This window comes from Dromaius novaehollandiae, chromosome 20 (assembly GCF_036370855.1).
Source record: "Dromaius novaehollandiae isolate bDroNov1 chromosome 20, bDroNov1.hap1, whole genome shotgun sequence".
In the NCBI taxonomy this organism is placed as follows: Eukaryota; Metazoa; Chordata; class Aves; order Casuariiformes; family Dromaiidae; genus Dromaius; species Dromaius novaehollandiae.
In genome coordinates, this window is record NC_088117.1 from 7,136,800 (window position 1) to 7,156,055 (window position 19,256).

The 19,256-nt window shown below is 47.7% G+C and overlaps 1 protein-coding gene and 1 long non-coding RNA gene across 5 annotated transcripts in view; one reads left to right on the forward strand and one right to left on the reverse strand.

Annotated features, from left to right (window-relative positions):
- Positions 1-19,256, forward strand: part of LOC112991371 (collagen alpha-1(XXVII) chain) — a 187,934-nt gene that overhangs the window by 2,076 nt on the left and 166,602 nt on the right. The window contains exons 1-2 of one of the 4 annotated variants that reach the window (XM_064523660.1): positions 16,344-16,817; positions 18,114-18,412. In XM_064523660.1, the coding sequence (XP_064379730.1) occupies positions 18,357-18,412 (56 nt within the window). In that variant the 5' untranslated portion in view covers positions 16,344-16,817; positions 18,114-18,356. Of the gene's footprint in view, positions 1-16,343; positions 16,818-17,487; positions 17,564-17,831; positions 18,413-19,256 lie in introns of those variants that run through there. The other 3 variants (XM_064523661.1, XM_064523662.1, XM_064523663.1) reach the window with 3 other exon arrangements.
- LOC135330374 (uncharacterized) lies at positions 1,636-18,561 on the reverse strand. The gene is made up of 3 exons (XR_010392363.1): positions 18,431-18,561; positions 17,467-17,897; positions 1,636-7,544 (listed from the first exon to the last, which is right to left on the reverse strand). It is a non-coding gene; the product is annotated as an uncharacterized LOC135330374 (long non-coding RNA).

The window sequence follows — 19,256 nt, forward strand, 5'->3', positions numbered from 1 at the left end:
GCCTTTTACTGAGGAAACACCTGGTTTGCGTCAGGCTGAAATGCAAACTGCGTGTGAGAATGAGATGGGCCGATATTTGGAGGCAAAACCCCAGCTCTGGCGTGAGCCAAAAGACTTTTCGGAGCATGCTGTGATGTCGCAGGACAGTCCCAGAACCGTGCAGTGCAAAACCTTGTTAGCTTCCACCTTCGTGCTCGGTCTAGTGAGGGTGACAATGACAGCCCGGCCGGAGGACCGCGTCCAGCATGCGAGGTCCTGCGGTATCACCACTGGTTGGGAGTCAGAGGCACAGGCTGTGGAAAATTGAGCTGGATTTTCTGCTTTGTGTGAAACTCTTCCCTTCCAGAGCCTGTGTTTGTCTGGTGGCTAAAAGGCAGGGCAGGAAGCCAGGAGGGAATGGGGAGTCTCCCAACCCAGCCAGATCATTTATCAGGGCTGACATCCTCCCTGTGCCACCTCAGTCAAACCAGGAGGAGCATCCAGTTGTTTTGGGTGTGAATGATTTGCAATGGGAAGGGGAGGTGGGGAGAACAGCACCTTGGCAATAACCCATGGAAATGGCAGTCATCTTAACTTGTCGCTTCTTTTCTTTTTGGAAAACTGCAGAAAGGAACCAGATCACTTTGTATTATTAGGGCGCGCGCTTTTGTGCTGATCGCGTGTAGCTGTCATTGTGAAAAAGAGGTATCTTGTGGAGTAGAAAAAGGGATATGAGATTGTTAAAATCCCTAGTGATGCTCAGTGTTTGTCATCAATGTTTTACAACCAGAAGAGAACAATTTGTGATGAACAGGAAAAGATGGGGAAAGTAGCATGGTATAAAACAGATATTTTCAAGTGTAGGGGGCTCTTTACTATGTACAGGAAAATTTCTGGGTTCTTCAGATTACAGATGTGCAGTGCTTTTGGAAAATCAAGCTGTTGAAACAGGGGGTTTGTTCTGCGGTTGCAAGGGAAGTACCTTGAACTAGTCATTTTTAAAATCTTTGGCTTTAGTGCGTAGCCACCATCTGTGTTTACAAACTGAGCTGAAGGAGTTTATTTCCATTATGTTAATGAAAGCTGGTTTTTTAAGAGCCTTATAGATAACGGAAGACCCCCAAGCCTTTGCCAAAGTGCAGGTTGGTCTCCAGCATGACTTTAGAGTGGGCTGTCACTCTTTTCCCTTCCTGGCTTTCACCCATTGTAAAATAGTGTTTTAGGTATCCAAGCCCACCTTCTAATTTTTCTTTCTTTTTTTTTTCACCCCAGATGTTTTAAAAGCAAGTGGGGCAGCACTTTAATGCATTCTGCCCCCTCAGTTTATGTAAAGCTCATCGAGCTCACGTTTCAGTCAAGCTTAGGAGAAACTCTCCCCTTTGGAACGGGATCATGACATACTAACCTCAGGGGTTTCAGCTGAGATTTGTTTGTTTGAATTTCCCTTGGATTCAGTGACCTGGTTCCTCTGTGCTCCCTCCCCGATGCGATGAGGGTGAAGGACGCTCTAAAGGGAAATCTTTGAAACTTCTGATTTTGAAAGGGTCTCTCCCAGACTGTTTGCATTGGCTTCTCCCTTTTTCCTACCTTCCCTTGCTCCTTGTGAGTCTGCTCAGAAAAAAGGACTGTGTAGATGGAAAATAATAATAATATAAATAAAAACGAAAGATCCTTTTTATTATAGTTAAGCTGGAAAAATTTAGTGGCAAATTCTTGTACAGTAGGCACTATAACAGCTATGGTTACTGAGCAAGAACTCCTGGACTGCTTAGGCACCATTTTTCTTGTCTGCACCTGACACTAACAGGTTCATCCAAATCCATCTTTAATTCAGTGCTATGGGGCAGCCCATTGTGTTCCTAGAAACACAAATGCAATCAGTAACCTAACTTTTGAGAAACATTCCCAAACTCTCAAGCTTTGTGACTTGAACCATTAAACCATTATCATAAAACCTCACAGGGTGTTTGAGAAAGGCGTTCAAGTCAGTGGGCACAGCAAGGGTCAGAAAAGCATGCAAAGACACTAACCCAGTCTGAATCCAAGCTTTTTCTTAGGGCCAGCTTTATTCAGGAGTCCCAGAATGGGAGCAGGTGGCTTCAGGATACGGGTTATTAAGCAGTGGCTCTGCAAGCTTCTGCTGGCAGCAAGGCCTGGGGTAGAGTGTGGGACAGGACATGCTCCATCGATCTGTCCTACCTGCTCCATGCAGAGCCCTGTGTGAGGCTCCCCCGAGCTTCCCAGCTGCTCTTTCCACCTGGGAGTCAGGAAGCCTTGTGCTGGTGTGTGGTAGGGATATGCTTGGCAATGCCAGCTTCCCCGTGGCCTGAATTCATGCCCATAATGTGACAAAGATAATAAAATTGGGGTTCCTTTTCTTTGCCTTCTGCTTCTGAGTCTTTTAGAAGTCGTATTTTTAAGGATATTTTTACAAAGACTAAGACTGTGGTTTACTGGCGTTGCATCAGCATCACGTCTAGGCTGCTCCCCAAAGCTGCTCTGCTGGCTTTGGCACTTTAGGACAGGTGACACTTAAAATTAGCCTTTTTCTTTCAGGTGGCTGTTTGGGATCTGTCCAATCCCACGTTGCATCGCTGAGACAGGCTTGCAGACTTCTCCCAGGCACGTGGAGATAGCCATGTCTGTTCACCATCAGATTCCTTCACATCCTGTGATCTTAACCTTTTCTTTAGTGTCTTTCAGGTTTAGGTGAGCTCAGTTTGTAGTTTCTTTGGCATGCCTGTGTTCAACCAGCTGGTATTTTGCTCCTGACTAAAAATCACAGTGGCTTGGGGTTGCACGCCTGGACTCCCTCTTCCTTCTCCTCCTCCTCCTCGGCTACACATACGCGATGCCTGGGAGTCCTGCTGCCTGGCTCACGCTGCAGTGGGAAATCTTAGACGCTGGCTGACACAGGGAAGGCAACCAAATGTGGCAATATCGGTTGGCTGTGGTTCACATGGTCCATATTCTGCTATTTATTTCCACCAGCATGCCCTCCTCATACAGCTTGCCATATTACTTACATTTCTGCTCAGCGTGTTCTTCTCTGGCACAAAGAACAAAAGCCTGTTGGTGTGGATGGGTGAGAATGTATAACTTTGTTATTAAAATCGGGACTTTTCTGCTTGGACTTTTGCACTGGAAATAACATCTAGTGATTAATCTGCTCCTGGCTTTGTTCTTTTTACGACCAAGGGATTGGTTCTTGGAGGACTTCCTGCTCTTTTGGAGGGGCTTTGCGAGTTGACTAATCTGCAGCAATAGTAACTGAAGTCACCAGAGTTTCTATAGTGACCAGATGGAGATAAGAAAGTACTTGCAAATGGTAGTGGCTGAAGATGCCGGGTGCCAAATTTGCAAACTGTTTTTAAAGAGATCAGCTGAGTAAAAGCGTTCTGTGGGCTCTACAGTCAGCTTGGACCTGAACATCCTCTTTGTTTGCCCGAACAAAAACCAGATAAACAAAATAGTGAAGGCAATTAGATTTGTTTGCTTGCCTTTGTCCCCTCTTCTCCCAAATTACTGTAAAATTAGGAATAACGCCAGTGAATTCTGTAGCGATTTAGTAGACTAAAGCTGGTGCATAGGAAATGAGAAACAAATCAGTATGGTATTGCTGTTTTCAATAACCAGTCCACTCAGATTTGACTTTTATTCTGTTTTCTTTCTCTGCTCCACATTTAAGGAGAGTTCTTTCACTGCTGTTGTAAATTAGTGCTGAGTATTGCTGTAGCCACATAGCTAGGTGTCTGTTGGCACCACACTTCTCCTTGGAAGATCTCTGCTCTGCCCAGCATTGGCTGTATCCCTTCTAAAGAAGTTCTACTGTAGCCTCTTGGCTGTGTCTCGGGTTGCAGATGTGCCACCTGTTAAATAACATGTCAGCAAGGATATATGCTGGGCACTGGGCCATGCTGTTAAGTGACAAATTTCCTGGATGTACCAGCCATAAAGTTCACTACAAAAAAGGGTTAATTCAGACCTCTCCCTTCTTACAAAAGCTTTTTGTCTACCGTGTGCATTGGCTAGGAAACAGCTCACATCAAAGCTTGTCACGTGAGCACCGCTGCACAAAACAGATACGATGTTGAAACCTGCGGGCTGTTGGGAAGGGACCAGTGATGGAGCTGCGTAGATAACATCCGTGCTCTACAGCGCACAGGGCAAGGGCAATGTCACTTGGTGGAAAAAACCAAAGTGTGGGGGCTAGGAGCATCAGGGCTGACTCTGGCCCACCTGAGCTTGCTGTCCTTGTAGCTACGTCGCTTGAGTGCAGCCTGGGGTGGAGCACGTCTGGCCCTTGGCCTTTGTGCCCACGGTCTTTAACAGCCACGCAGGAGAGGTGCAAGGTGCTAGACGCGAATGTGAAACGTGTCCCCGTGGTCAGTTGCTTACTCCTGCAGGTCCTAAAAGCTTCCTTGTGGGTTTTTGCATGAATGCACCCTCTCCAAGTCAAGGGAGGGCTTTGTGGTCCAGCCCGTTGTTGTTTGTAAAGAGCGCTGAGAGCCGCTGCGCGCACACGGCTACATGACTGCCGTAGGAGGTGACGGGCTCGTAAGGCTGTCGGGCAAACGTAGCCGAGGTTGAACAGCCTTCTCCATCCCTTCAAATGCTGTCTCATGGTTGGGGGGGAGATGGGGGCTTTCCATGCCGATAAAATGAAAGTGAATGAACATATTTGGTGGCAGGCTCATTTCTAGTAGCTTTGTGCTTTGTCTCTCCAGCTCTGAATCAGCCTTTCGCTCCGGCAGTGACCAGGTCCTTGCTGCTGCCTGTGTCTGATTTGCTTTACTGATCTGGAGCTTCCCTGCCTTTCCGAGGCTGTCTCAAGATGGTGTTCGCAGTTCGTGGGGCTCCCCGTGAGAAGCACAGCAGGATGGGCCGTAAGTCACCGATAGCTGCGGAGCGGGCTGGGCCCTTAGCAGCGTGCTCTGCTGATGCCACGTGGCAGTCGCCTAAGGCTGGGATCCCTCCAGGAGGGCCAGTGCTCGCTGGCTTCCCATAGGTTCCCTCTGAACACCCCAGCTGCTGCTTCCACTTTCTATAACCTTTTTAGCATCGCTTTATACATTCGGGCTTTGATTTGACCGCAGCTGTTGGCGGCGGGGAGTCTGCCCAGAGGGCAGCGAGCTGCCCACAAGCGCTGTCCCTTCACGCCTTGCCAGCACCTAGCCCGAGAGCAAACAGGGCTGGCCGGGGAAGGACTGCGTCCGAGCAGTCCAGACGTGTGCTAATTCCCGTGGGTGTCACACCTCTACCTGCAGAGCCCTTCCTGCTGCTGCCTCCCGCCGGTCCCCGGGGACGATGGGGCTCGGGGAACAGCGAGGATGCACTGCACGGTCGCGATGAACGCAAGCATTGAATCTCGCAGCAGAGTTGGGAGCTCTTTTTGGCCTTTACCGAAGTCACAGTCCTGGAGCGAGACATTTGGAAGGGGTAACCTGGGCAAACCTACCTTATGGGAGATAAAACCCAGCTTAAAAGTCTGCTTGTGGGACGACAGCGACTGTCCCCCCCCGTCTGTCTCCTTTAGGCTGTGATATGGGGAGGCAAGCGAGGCATATCTTCGGTGCTTTAATAAGCTGTCCCTAGCTGAGGTTGTTTGATGTCGTTTTTTACCTTCACTTTGTGTGGTTATTTCTGGCCAAGGGAAGATTAAGCCTTCAGTGGGTGTTTGGTATGTCAATAACTATAATTAAGCTTTTGTGGTTCTGTTGCAAACTCTGGAATCTATAATTTTCAGCATAGTCCCCTCCTAGTATTCCTAGGGGGAGAGGGTGGTCTTTGTTGGATTAAAAAATAAACTAAAAAAAATCAAAGCTATAAAATAAAATGCTGATTAGTGCTGTTTACAAATATTTTAATTCAATGTTATTTCCCCTTAAAAGAAAGAAAAAGGAGGAAAATGGAAATCTTGGCACTTCTTGCTATCTTCTAGCTACTTTGGGAAAGGTTTTACACAGAAACTAGTTTGTTCCTGTTGTTTAATAATGGTATGTCAGGGGAAAAAAAAAAAACAGGTTGAGATGAAGGGGTGAAGAGTACAGAGAAACTGTTTATTTTCTCCACAAGGTCCCTTTGCTGACCGTGTACCCAGGCCAGGCGTGTGTGTTGCAATACTCAGTGCAATGTGTGTTGAGCTGAAGCTCTGTGGACTCGTGGGGCTGCGGAGCAGGAGCCCTGGGTTCTCTCCCTTGCTTTGCTACTCACCGCGATTGGGATGGGACAAGTTACTAGTGGTCTGTGTTTTTTCCAAGGTGGGGTGAGATGCACAGCGCTCAGGGATTTCTGGGGAACCTGTGACTGCTCGGGCATCTCTTTCAGAATCACGCCTTTCAGTATTTGGGGCTTTCTGCATATCCAGCTGGTAAATCAGGGAAAACTGTGTGGGTGGGTGATGAATCAGGGATCACATTAATAATTGCGAAGTGCTTTCAGGATGCTTTGATGAAGGGCGTGTTCGGTGCATCAAAGTGTTTTTTGTACTCCTGACCTGTTTACCGGGTGTTTGATGGGGGTGGCTGGTTTCAGTGTTTTGTGTTTGTTATTTTAGGGAAGGCTCAAGTGGGAGCCACATTACCCACATCAGTTGAGTACTGAGCATGCATTAGCCGTTGGACAGAGCGGCTATCAGGTGCACTGTGCCCCCTCCCTGCCTGGGGCACAGCCACTGGGGAGAATATTACCAAAGCATCGTTGCTTATGCGAGTCTTTGAAGGTGTAAAGTGCTAAACGGTCTCACTTATTCCATTCTGCTTATTAACACAAGTCTTGCAGTGAATTTTGGTCTGGCTTGTGTGCTAAAGCTGGGATTGATGGGGAAAGAGACAGAGACCATTTGGAGAAGAGTTTCTTAAGATGCACTGAGCAATCAAATGAGATTAAAAGCTGCCTTTCTAGTGTAAACAAACAAAAAAAGCTTAATGTAAGATTGCAATAAATCCTAGAGAAAAACAATATAAGAGAAGAAAGGTAGAGGTTCAGGCTTGATATGAAATGAGATGGTTTCGATAACACAGAAATTTAGTTTTCATATGAAGAAAATCTTGAAGCATGATGAGTTTGCCAGTGGAAAAGTTTGCAAATGACACACAAATGAGATGTTCCATATGAAGAGGGATTTGACAGTTTTCTGGGAAATTGGAGAGTAAACACTGTTTCTCTCTTGGTTTTGCAGTGTAGAACTTGACCCTGATCTAACCCTAGTCAATGACAAGGCTCTTCTTCACTCCCGCAGAATTTGAGAAGATAGGAAACAGGCTTAAAAACATTTTGATGCGGTCCTTACAATCGCTACTCTATAGTGATGCCACTGGGTATTACAAATGAGGACTTACTCCCGTAGTCACATTTCTGAAATATGTAAGGGCCAGATTCTGCGCTGTCTGAGGAATATAAGTTTCAGCTGAACTCATGGAAGTTCATTGCAGTTCTTCTGTTGCAACTTTGAGCAGTGGAAACGGTGGATTTTGTGTGGTGGATTTGGCTTGCTAGTTTGAAGCTGTTCATGGGATCCTCTGTCCACGTGTTCTTAGAAGTAGGAGGAAGTGGCCATAGTTGGACTGAGACAATTTAACAAATAACAGGAAACTTACTGTGTTTATCTTCCTGATGTGCTTTGTAATGTAAAGTCAGATTTACTTTACTGACATTCCCTCCCCCCCCCCCTTTCCCCCCTGCCCCCAAGGGTAGAGATGGCTCTATTGAGCGTTCATGGTGTTTGTTTTTATTTGCAAGTATCTACAAACCTGCTCCCAGTTCTCTACGTGGCGAATGGGGGATGCTAGGCTGCCATCAGTGGTACTCTGTCAAGTTACATCACGAAAAGCTTTGGTCCTTTAAACCCTCCTAAGCCACATGAGGAGAGCTGATACATCGCCTGCTCTAGTAGCTAGTCCAAAAAATGTTTTTCCAGCAGTCTAGAGTAAAATACATCCCAGTGACCTTCTCTCCTATACCAGCTTTAGATATCTTGTGCAAAAGGCTTCAGAAGTCCTTTCTGAAAGCAATTTAATACAACAGTAATAGTGACTTTCTTAGGTAGGATTGCACCGTGCAGAGATGCTAATCGTGCTGCAGACACAATACTGCGGTTGGCTGCCATGGAAGTAGCTCACACTGGAAATTTGAGCGTTGCAGAGCTGTACGAGAGTCAGTCTAGGTGTGTAGTCTGGTAGGATTTGCCTTTGGCAGAGGGAAACTACCTTCAGCAGACATGTTGGTGGGATTGGAGTACCTAATGCTCTCATTATTGCTTTAATGAAAGGGTTTATGAATCATACAAGCCCTAGAGCCTAAGTGTGGGTGGAGGGGGAAGACCAGCAAAGCAGTTTGTCACAGGCAAAAAGCAAATCTCTTATCCGTAGCCTGTTTCTTTTCAAAGGAACAGTACAGTGGAAAGGCTGAAGTTTGCCATGGGTTTTTACAAGCAGAAAGTCTTACTGAAATCGGAGCATGTTCTAAAGGCCTGAGAAGTCAATGCAAGTCTTTTGGTTGGCCCTGACAGACCTTGGATGAGCTTTTGGGAGGGCTAGAACAGTGCTGATTAAATTGTTTACTCCACATCTAACTTGCTGGAATGTTAACCACTTCTCTGAGGGTTCAGCCTGAATCAGGGCTGAGCCAAGTGCATCCTGAGCTGGCTTTTAGTGGGAACAGAGGCACTCCAACCCCTGACATACCTGAGCCTTGCTTCTGTTAGATACAGCGATGGCTTGAGCAGCATGCAAAGGCTCCCAAGCTTTTGGTCCTTACTGGAAGCTCCTACTGTGAAGTTACTTTGATGCACTCTGTGCAATACAATTGCATTTAAATCACAAAAAAAAAAAAAGGAACAAAAAGCCTTCCCAGCTCTCAAAACAAAAAGTCTGTTTCAATCACTTCATTCTATTTCCCTCTCCTCCAGGGAGAGGGGATTTATTTCACTGGTGGGTGTATAAATATTGACTTTTTTTTTTCCGAATTGGAGGAACAGAGACACAACCAGGTCTCTTATTAGTTCTTACCCAAACATTAGTAAATACAATCTTTCTGCAATGGCTCCAGTTTGGAGAGCTTTACCAAATACTATTACTATTGAAGTGGAGAGAGAGCGAGAGTGAGCAGATGTGAAGAAGTGTGTTTGGAAGGAAAAGAGCCTGCTGGCTTTGAAGAAGATTTGTATACTCTTGGTTAATATACTGGCCGTTTCAGAAGAGAACTTCACTGTGAAAATGGGCTGTGTTTCTGTTTTATGTATTAGCAATTCAAGAGAAGTATGAAGAAATCTAGCATTGTTTGGCTCCGAGTGGCAAAGATTGCATTTCATTCAATGGAGATAAAGCACTAGGAATTGTCTACTGGACTCCAGAAGAGGTATTTGAATTGCATGCTCAATCAGCAGGTTTTTTACATGGGCTTTTATGGCCAGATAAAACTAAATGATCTCTAATGAACTGTGCATCTGGATGATGGCAGGTTGTCGTGAATATAAAAGCTGGTTGGGAAATAGATTTACACTTTCTCCTGTAGGAGAGGTTGCTGCCAACTGCATAGTAAAGTAATAACAGTTCACTGGCAGTGCTTTATATTTGAAGGTCTTAAACCTCTTTATGTATAAGATGATCTATATGACAAGCTTCACTCTAGAGATGAGGAAATAACAGCCCAAAAGCAATGGTTTAAGTTGCCTGAGGTCACCCTGCAAGTCACTGGGATAGTGAAAACCAAACCTGAGTTCTGCTGAGATCAGGTTAATGTGTGATACTTTGCACATTACTGCCTTCAGACTCAGAAGAGCCCTGCCAGTTATGTCTGCGATGTCCTGGACCAAAATGCTGTTAAACCAGGTAATACCTTCTTGCTAACCAACCACATCACTTTCCATCAGAAGCCTGGGGAGCTCCAAAACATCGTGATGGACACCTGGTTGCAAGCATAGCTGAATACAATTGCTGGAGGAAATGGTGTCATATCAGTAAATTTTAGTTTAGATTAAATTAAGGAATTCCCTTTTATGTTTTTTTTTTTGTGTGTCTTAAAGTTACTCTGAGACCACACAAATCAAATTACAGTTGTTTCAGTGTTAATACTTCAGAATTTTGTGGAGTATAAGCCTTTGCTTAAAATACAAGAGTGTTCGCATGCAAGGAGATGTCTCCGTGTCTCTGCGTAGGAGGTTCTTTCAGAGTTGTTAGTGAGCCCAGTGCAGGGTGGAGTCCGCAAGCTGCTCATCTCATCTGTGTCTGTTCTCAGCCTTCCTTCGTTTTGACCTGGACTTACCATTTCCACTTATATTTCTTCCTGACACAAGCCGGGTATGATCAGAAATCCACACTTGCCTATCTGTCCTCTTTAATGTCTTAAGACTCAGGTGTGGTTTCACTTTTACTGGTAAGCTGCTCTTACGGGCCTGCCCAGCACCTGTTGCAGACAGTGGTTATCCTTCCTACAACAGTTGGAAGCGACAATTGTCCACTTTCGATATCAAAATCAGAAACTAACAATATGTTTTGTTTACTTGGAAGCAAACATTTGTTTTCTTTTTTGTTTCCCTGGAAAGGCAGGAATGTCTTTGCTCTGTTTTAAGTAGTGTTCTTGTAATACTGTGTCATAACAAAAAGTTGTTCTGGCTTTTTCTAAACTCTTCTTCCTTTCCCCTCCCCACTGACACTACTCAACATCTGATGGAGGCTTAGCTTCAGTCTGTCTATCTTGCAAGAAATCTTTGTATCATGCAGAGGCATTATATTCTGCAGTCTTTTAGAGGCCAAGATCTCGCACTGATTTTGGTGGTGGTGGACCTTCCCTTTGAATTCAGCGTTGAGGTTTGCTGGATGTGCAAATGGTCTGTGGCTGGCCTAAGTACCATGTTTTCACGTTTAGCCACCTGATTCCTTCGAGCAAACAGCAACTCTTCTCTGAAAGGACACAGCTTGACTGAGTAGTTTGTAACTTCCAGAGCTTGCTGCCTGCCAGGGGCCTAGCACTTGTCCAACGAGTTCAGAGCAAGTCAGCCTTACTGCTCGTACCTGAATCGAGTCTGTACTGCACCTGCAGGGAATCTAGCACAAGCACTGATCCACACCTGCCGTCAGTGCTACCGGCAGATCCAGAAAGCCTACATCACACAAGAAGTAGGCAGTGCTGCCTAAAATTCTTATGTAATGTGCATGTTGGACTTGCAGAACTTTGACTTAAGTTTTAAATCACTGGCTTATGCCTTCTGTCATAATAATGTGCTGTAGTAGTTGTCCTTAATACATCAGAAATCATTTAGCTCACCAGATGCGTTTTAGTACTGGTGTAATGTAAATCTTTGTTACAGGTGAAGGCGCTCTCAGGGTGGTTCTGTTTCATGAAGAAAAGATGTTCTGTTTCTTTAGAGAAAGATCATGTTACTTGAACTTACCCAGGATAGCACATGTGCATCTACCCCAACCAAACAGGGTCATTTGGCACACTAGTGGGAAAAGTGTGCTTGCTGATGCATTACTGCATTTAACTAGCAAACCTCCAGACTGGAAGAGTTACTCGTGCATGTGCAACAGCCCAGTGTGATGGTATTGATTTTTATGGTGAAAGGGGGCAACTGGACTTGGTTATCCACTGTGGAGTTTGAAATGTAGCATAGATCACCACACTGTGTGAGGATTGTGGAACAGCCCGGTCCTGTGTTTTGTTTGGAGGACAGTGCTTCGAGCTGCTGAGTATCATTGACTCTTTTGTGTTTTCTGGTAGCCCAAGTGACTGAACAGATCCCAAACTGGGAGACAGCTTGAATCCAGATTAGGAACAGATGGACAAACAAAAGAAATAGAAAGGGATGATCCCAAAACCAGACAGGCTCTGCCTGATGCCTTGAATAAAGACAGTTATGCCATAGGAACTGTAATATCTTCCTGTCAAAGCATGCCAGTGCGCTCTGTCATGGCCTGCATGGCAGTTTGACGCTACTTGGTTGTAACATCTGCTTTACAACCATCCCGTAAAACTGCAGTGCTCCAAATATCTAGATGGATGTGTAGGACAGAGTTGTAATCAGCAGTTCAGCATTTCCTTAGGAAGGGTGGGCTTGGACTTGTATCAGTGCATTGTGTTTCATTTCATTCCAATGGAAAAAGGCTCTGTTTAATGATTAACAGCTATTCCTACCTCTTAGCAGGCTGGGCAGCCCCATATAAGATGGTATAGCAGGAAAGCACAGAAAAATGTGTCTTTGCCAGACATAGCATCTCCACAGCACTGGTCAAGAGACAAAAGCCTGTAGTGTTCCAGAAAAGAATTTGAAACATTTTACATCAAACGGCTGCAGAAGTTCAAACATGTCACCGCTAGCCTGTGGCACAGAATGGGATAAGGTTTGTTGAAAAGGCTTCTGAGAAGAGGAAAATAGTATTAGGCAGTAACCTGGATCCATATCTGGTTTTCTGGCTTTCTGCACATCTCATGTATAATGAATACTTTCCATAGTGGCCTGGGAAAAAGAAACATAATGCACAGCTGCTTTTGTATCACAAAATAGATGTCAAACAGCAGTCCCTAAAACGAGAACAGAACTGCTGCTTGTTCTGCTCCATGGCTGAAACCTCTTATTCTTGCAGTGTTTGGCTGAAATCAGAGGAAAAATGAACAGGACAATTCCCTAAAACTGGATCCCAGTAAGCCCAGTTTCTGCCTTTGCTGAGACTTTGACTCTGCCAAGGGTGGAGAGACTTCTCGGCGGCCAAATTAATTTCATTAGCAGGTTTCTGCTCATGTTCCAGGTCACTACAAGGTGAGGGACCTGGGCAACAAGAGTCAAGGAGGACGTTAGTCCAGGGCTTGAGCTGGCACAGTCATCCAAACTGGAGCTCGTAATGAGAGATGCGTCGATACGATCCTGTTAAACATGGGATCTGGATGGAAAAGCCCTGTGGGGATTAGGAGATCCTGGGACGGGGAGGAATTACATACGTGGGAGAGTGCATCACGGCAATGTGTGGAGCAGGTCAGACCCCCACTGGGCTTTAGTGACCGTAACTGCCTTAGTGGGGTCATAGGGTGCTGGTTTCTCTTGTGCTGAACTTGGGGCTGATGCTAACATCTGCAAGACTTTAGAGAGCGAGAGGGTTGTCCCTGCTGTGGGCTATTCAGGAAATCCCCTAGTATATAGTCAAAGAGGGAGCTGGTCTGGTCTCAAGGGGAGCAAAAGGGTGTAGGAACATTCATGAGAGTGCAAACATTTCAATGCCCCCACAGCCATCAGGGATGAGAAGCAGACCTGCCAACAGCTCTTCTGGGGCATCTTGGTGTCAAGGCTGCCAACGTTTGCAGCAGAGGTGATAGGCCAGCCCTTGCCTAGATGTTTCCGGGGACTGGGGACCACCACAGCCACTCTTACCCCATGCAACTACCTGAATAGCAATGTCTGTGCGTGGGCCAGCGGGGCGAGACCCATTTCTGTGACTTGCTGAGTCCTTCGTTGCCACTGGATTTACAGGAGCGGATCTGGTCTTCCTCGCTAGCTCCGCTCTGTGTGACAAACGCTCCTGCACCCCTCAGCGAGGCCGTCCGCGGGGGTCCTGTGCTTGCTGGGACGATTCCCCCAAGGCGTCGTGGCAGTGGCACTTGCTGCAGGGTGGGTTCCCTTTTCCCTATGGCTCCCAGGACCAGTGAAGCTTAGACGCTTCCCAGTCTGGGCTGGTTTCGTCCCTCAGCCCAGAGGGCAGTGAAAGGCCCTTTATCCAATCTTGCCTTCTCGTGTTTGTTTGATCCCTCCCACAGGCTTTTCCTGTGCCTTGGGTTTCACGCTGCCTGTGCCTTCTGCCTAGTCTTGCCACAGTCTTAAACCTGAATAAGGTATTTATCTAAATATATCCAAACATATCCCTGTAATACCCTGTGAGTTCTAGGGGCAGTGAGTGATTCAGGACACTTTTCCGACTTGTGCGAAGGTAATTGGCTCATGTAAAAATGATTGTACAGTAATTTAGTGTTGCAGTCTTTCAGGCCGAGCCAAACAGGGAGGGCAAACCCAGGTTAACGTCTGGCGTTGCTCGGGTCCTTGAAGTCGGGCGCTGTCGGCTGTGCAGCACAGCTGTAACGCGTGCTTGCCATGGCTCCTAGGCGCCTTCTCACTTGGTCGTCCAAGAGGAGCAAAGGTATGAAATGATGTTAATAAGAGCCTTGATGCTTAACCAAGCTACAGATCCGGAGGAGAGGTGGGTACTGAGCCTTTTGGAAGCTAGGTAAATATAGATGAGTATTTTAAATACTGTATTTATTCAACCAGTAATGACATGCTGCTTTTTTTAAGAGGTTCATTTTGTTAAAAGCAAGTGTTCTCTTCCTTGTTCCCAAAGTCGTTTGGTGTACGGTGGTATTCCCTCCTCCCCCGTACGTTTCTTATTTTGGCTAATTAAACTAGAATGGTCAGTTCCATTTTTTTTATGTCCCGTTGCTGTGCTGATTTACTTCAATTTATTTAGCATTTTAAAATGGCTTCTATTTAAATTTGGAAGGGAAGAAAAATAAATCTGCTAAATATATTTTTATTCAAATCATATGTTGCGGCTTTTCACTTTTTGAAGAATGAGGTCTAATTTTTGAACCTGAATTCGCTTGGCACTAGTCTTGGCTTCAGCAACGTTGGGCTTCCTTTTGTTTTAAACTAATTCTCTTTCTCCTGCTCCTGGGCTACATTCGCGTCTCCCTGCTACAAAAGCTTTTATGCATGTGTTTGGTTTGAAACTGCTCATCTGAGTAAAGTTAAATACATGCGTAAATATTTGCAGAATGGGGTTGTAAGGCTGCTTTATTGTTGGTCCTAGGTACAATGCTACGAATCTGGAGCGTTGCCAGTCCTTGTGCTTGCTGGCTACCTGTGCTCCAGCAAGCCACTTTGCAACACGTTGTTGTCCTTTTTTGTCTCATGGCCTGAAAAGCCAGTGCCCTGCTCTTTTGTGGCCAGTGTGCTTTTCAAGGGGAAAGAAGGTTATGAATACCTGCTGCTTTTGGAAGAGATAGGAAGTAGAAGAGATCGGGAGGATGCAAGGTGTGTTCAACAGTATAGGAATTTCCACTCACTTCTTTGCAAAGTAGTGGGGGGTTTTTTTGTTTGTCTGTTTTTAACTTAAGGCTTTATATTAAACACTTCAAAAAACATATTCAAGCCAAGTCTGAGGAATGAATGACTGAGAAACATGGGAAAAACAGCTGGCGGGGGGGAATAGCAGAGAAAATAGAGATCTTGTATGATCTCTGACAAGCTCTGTTGACCGCCTTTTGTCCCTAAAGCCCCAATCCTCAAAGCTGTCCTGGATGGGTAGTCTGAGCTCCTGGGACGTCAGGGGGTTGATATGGGTTTGTCTGTGCGTAGAAGGAAGCTTCTTACAAGTATGGGGACGTGTATTACTTAGCTGCACGCTCCTCAAAGGTGTCCATGAGGACAGCAGGCAGTGAGACTGGTAGGCTTATTTACCCTAGCCATAATGCTGCTTCTTTCGAATCTATTAGTGCTCTATTAATGTGGCTCAGAGCTTTATCTTTTAAAGCAAGCAAGAAAGTAAAAATGCAGATGCTTCAGAGCAAAGGTATGAATAAAATTTTGTGCATATAGAGATTGGGAGATGAAAAGCCACAGTCCCTGCAAGCAACCACAACTCAGCCAAATACATATATTAAAGAAGAAAAGTCCTCAGCATGCCTGGTAACAGAAGATGTCATGTGTACAGGAGGTCTGATTTATGGAGGAAACCTTAATTTTTGGCCACATTCTGAGGTCATTTTTTGAGTAAAACATGCATTGCTGAGTCAGGCCAGTGGGTCCTTGAACCTTCTGCTCTGAGTGAGCATAACATCATTTCTCTACCTTCATGTCCAGGTACTTGGTGGGTCAATGTTGATCCCATTTATGGCTGTATTTTTTCAAGGGGGGGGGCTCTAAGTTTATTGCCCATATCTGGGTTTGAGATGCTTCTGTTCTCTCTGGTTCTTCCCCTGTCGCGGGGGAGGTATGGCCCCATATCTCATAGGAGAGAGTCCAGGCATCTCAGGTCTGAGGCCCAAACCCACACTGGTGCCTCAGACCAGCTCTGGGTGCTCAGCACCTTGCAGGACCTGCCCTTTGCACCATAAACCCTCCAGCACAGGGTGCCCTGCAGCCAGCCCTCCATCCTCGAGCAGCAGTGGAAATGCAGCTCCTCGCCTCTGCCTGCAGCTCTGCCCTAGCGCTTCCGTCCCTCCTAGCCCGGTCCCTGCTCCATCCCTTCCTGTCGGGGTGTCCTGGGTCCCCCTCCGCGCCCTGCCTCCTTGTCCTGCACAGGCTGAACCTGCCCCTTGGAGGCTGGATCTCTGCTCATTAGCTGATGTTTGCTGAAACCGGATACCTGGGGCACCCCAGCCAGCGAGCGGAGTCCCCTGGCTGCAGCTCTTTAAAAGGACAAGGGCAGCCTTATAGTTTCCACCTTTTTCACATCCATGTCCCTCCCAGCACCTGGTCCCAGCCCATCTTCTCTCCTGGATCCCTGCAGCATCCATGACCCACGCGCGGAGGCACAGCCCGAGGGGGACCTGCCTGCCCGAGTCCTGGGGAAGGATTATCTCTTGAACCTGGGGGAACCTCGGACTGGCCAGAAAGCCTCGGCTCTGCCAGGGCCCACGAGCCTGGGAGGCACTCGCGGGCTCCCGGCACAGGAGGCACCTTGTGACTGAAGGGGAAAGAGGGAGGAAAGGGCTTGGGGTTTTTGCCTTTTTTTATTATTATTATTACTATTATTTTTAAGAAGTAGAAGTTGTTGTAAGCTGCTGGGACAAGTGAATGCCAATGAACGTGGGGCTGCAAGGAGACGTTGCACAGCCTCTCACCTTGCTGCAAAGTAAGTGTCCGAGGCGCAGAAACAGGGCAAGGGGCGAGGGAGCAGGGCTGAGGGGGCAACCGGGGTGCAGAGAGGGGAGGCAGCGAGGAGGCAGGAGTGCCCAGCTCGGGGGGCAGGAGGGCTGGTGCCCTCTGGGCCAAACACCTGCGTGAGGAAGCTCACGATTCCCCCTGCCCTGGCTCGGAGCACAGCTGATGGGTGTGCTTTGCCCTGGGACACGCATGGGGACAAAAGTGACCTGCCTGTAGCACTGGGGTGTGCAAGGTAGCAGGAGCTTGGTGGGAGTTTGCATCACTAGGAGAGGAGGGGGCTAAGGGATGGCTTTATCCCCACTGGCCAACGCAAAGTCTTTTCTCCTGACAGGGCTGGTTAAGTGGGCTTGGGATGTGGTTTATTATGATAGACTTTGCATAAAAAAAAAATCATTTCCTCCTCCCTGCCCTTTGGGCTCCAGCTTCCATCCCTTGCCGGTGGGTGGAGAAAGGGTCCGGGGTGCCCCACTCCCACATCACCTGTGCCCCCCAGCCAAGCGGGGCAGGATGGGGAGGCACCGGGGGCCGAGGGTCCCTCCCGCGGGTCTCGGCCACCTCCGCGGTCTGAACTGCCTCCTCCGAGCGCCGAGCCAAAGGGGAAAAGCCACGTCAGGTACCTTTTAAGGCAGGTCCTTTGCCATCCCGCAGCGAGGAGGGTTGAAGCAGCTCCGGGCAGGGTCTGGGCCGGGTTAGTCTCCAGGCTTGCCCCGGCAGGTGAGCGCAGCGGGGCTGCCGCGATCGTCCTCGGCGGCCGCTCCAGCCCGCGAGCGCTTGGCCTGTGCAGCTTTCTCCTCTCTCTCGCTCCCCGCGTGGACTGGAAGGGGTCCTCGATTATTTCTCTGCTGTTCCTCTGGCTGGAGAATTTCTTCTTTTTTTTTTTTTATTTATTTACTTTGTATTATTTTTTGTAAGTGCTTCTGTATTACGGAGGAGGGCAGCAGAGAGAGGCAGCAGGGACATCCTTAAATAATTTTCATTTCTCAAAATCTGCCTTTTCCTCTCCTCTCTAAGTCCGGAGGAGAGATCCTTGGGGGGGTGGGAGGCACATCTGCACGGCAAATAAAAATAATTACAACCACCAACCAAATCAAAAAAAAAAAGTAACAGCTAAGAAAAAAACACTTTCAATCAAGGACTTTGGAAATCAGAGATCACAGAAATTGTACTAATAATAAGGAGGAAAAAGAGAGGCGAGAAATCCAGCGACCATGGGCCAGCCTGGCTTCCTAGCGTGTACTTTCTGTTCTCTCTCCTTTTTCCCAAGGTAATTGCAGTCTGCCGAGAGGGAGTTAAATGGGATTAAAAGATCTGTGTAAGCAAAAGGACCCAGAAGAGAAGGAGGAAGGAGTGAGCCGTCCGGGCCAGGGGGTGTCTTTGACACAGCTGAGCCCCTTAGAGAGGCAGAGAGCTGAGCTCCTGGGAAGGATGTACCCACAAACCGGCCTGTCCCCCTTTTTCTGATGGATTGCTGCAAAAATTGCCCGAAAGAGACAATGCACTAAACGTGATGGAGCCGGAATCAGAGCCGGTCTCCAAACTCAGAGCTACCGCAGCAGGCAGGGGGTGAGTACAAAGTCCTACTTCTCCCGGCGCTGGGGAAGGGCATCCCGGGCGGCGATGGGGTCCCTCGGCTGGCGGGGAGGGCCGGGGAGCTCGGGGTGCCGGAGGGGGAGGAGAGGGACGAGGCAGCCCGGAGAGGGAGAGCTCTGCTCCCGGGTGGCTCGGGATGGGGTGGGGGAAGACATTCCTTCTGCCAGGGGATGATGTGAAAAGTCCTGGGCTGGAGAGGAGAATGGGCTGGGAGGAGGGCGGCCCAGCTGGAGCGGCAGGGGTGGCGGTGGGGCTGAGGTGTGCGGAGGGGGCGAGAGCACGGGGGCCGGGGGAGAGGGCACGGTGCTGCGGAGGGCAGGGGAGACCCCCGTCTTCCCGGGCGCTGGGGAAAGGAGCTCCCAGTCCGCGAACCGGGCTGGGGGGAGGGCGCGGATGTTGCACCCGTGTGAGATGCGAGCACGGGCAATTCCACCTCCCCGGTTCCCCTCACGCACGTACACCCTTTGCAGGCACGGCAAGCGGGGAAGGTCTTGCAGCCCTTCTTTGGGGCAGCGCTCTGACCCCACGCTATGGGGACGTGGGGGCACGAGTACCTGGGGATCTCCTCTGCAGTCCTCCGAAAAATGGGAGAACCGTAGGAAGGGCTGACAGGCACGTTCGGAAAGGCAGGCGTGTGCATGGTTGTGTGTTCTTCATGTGTTTGATACACACACACGTACATGCATGCATGCATATATATATATGTAGCTACATACACACAGTTGCAACACACACCCTGCCTGCCATCTTTTCCACTCAGTCAGCTTTTATTATTATTATTTTTATTTTTATTATTGTTGCATTTATTATTATTATT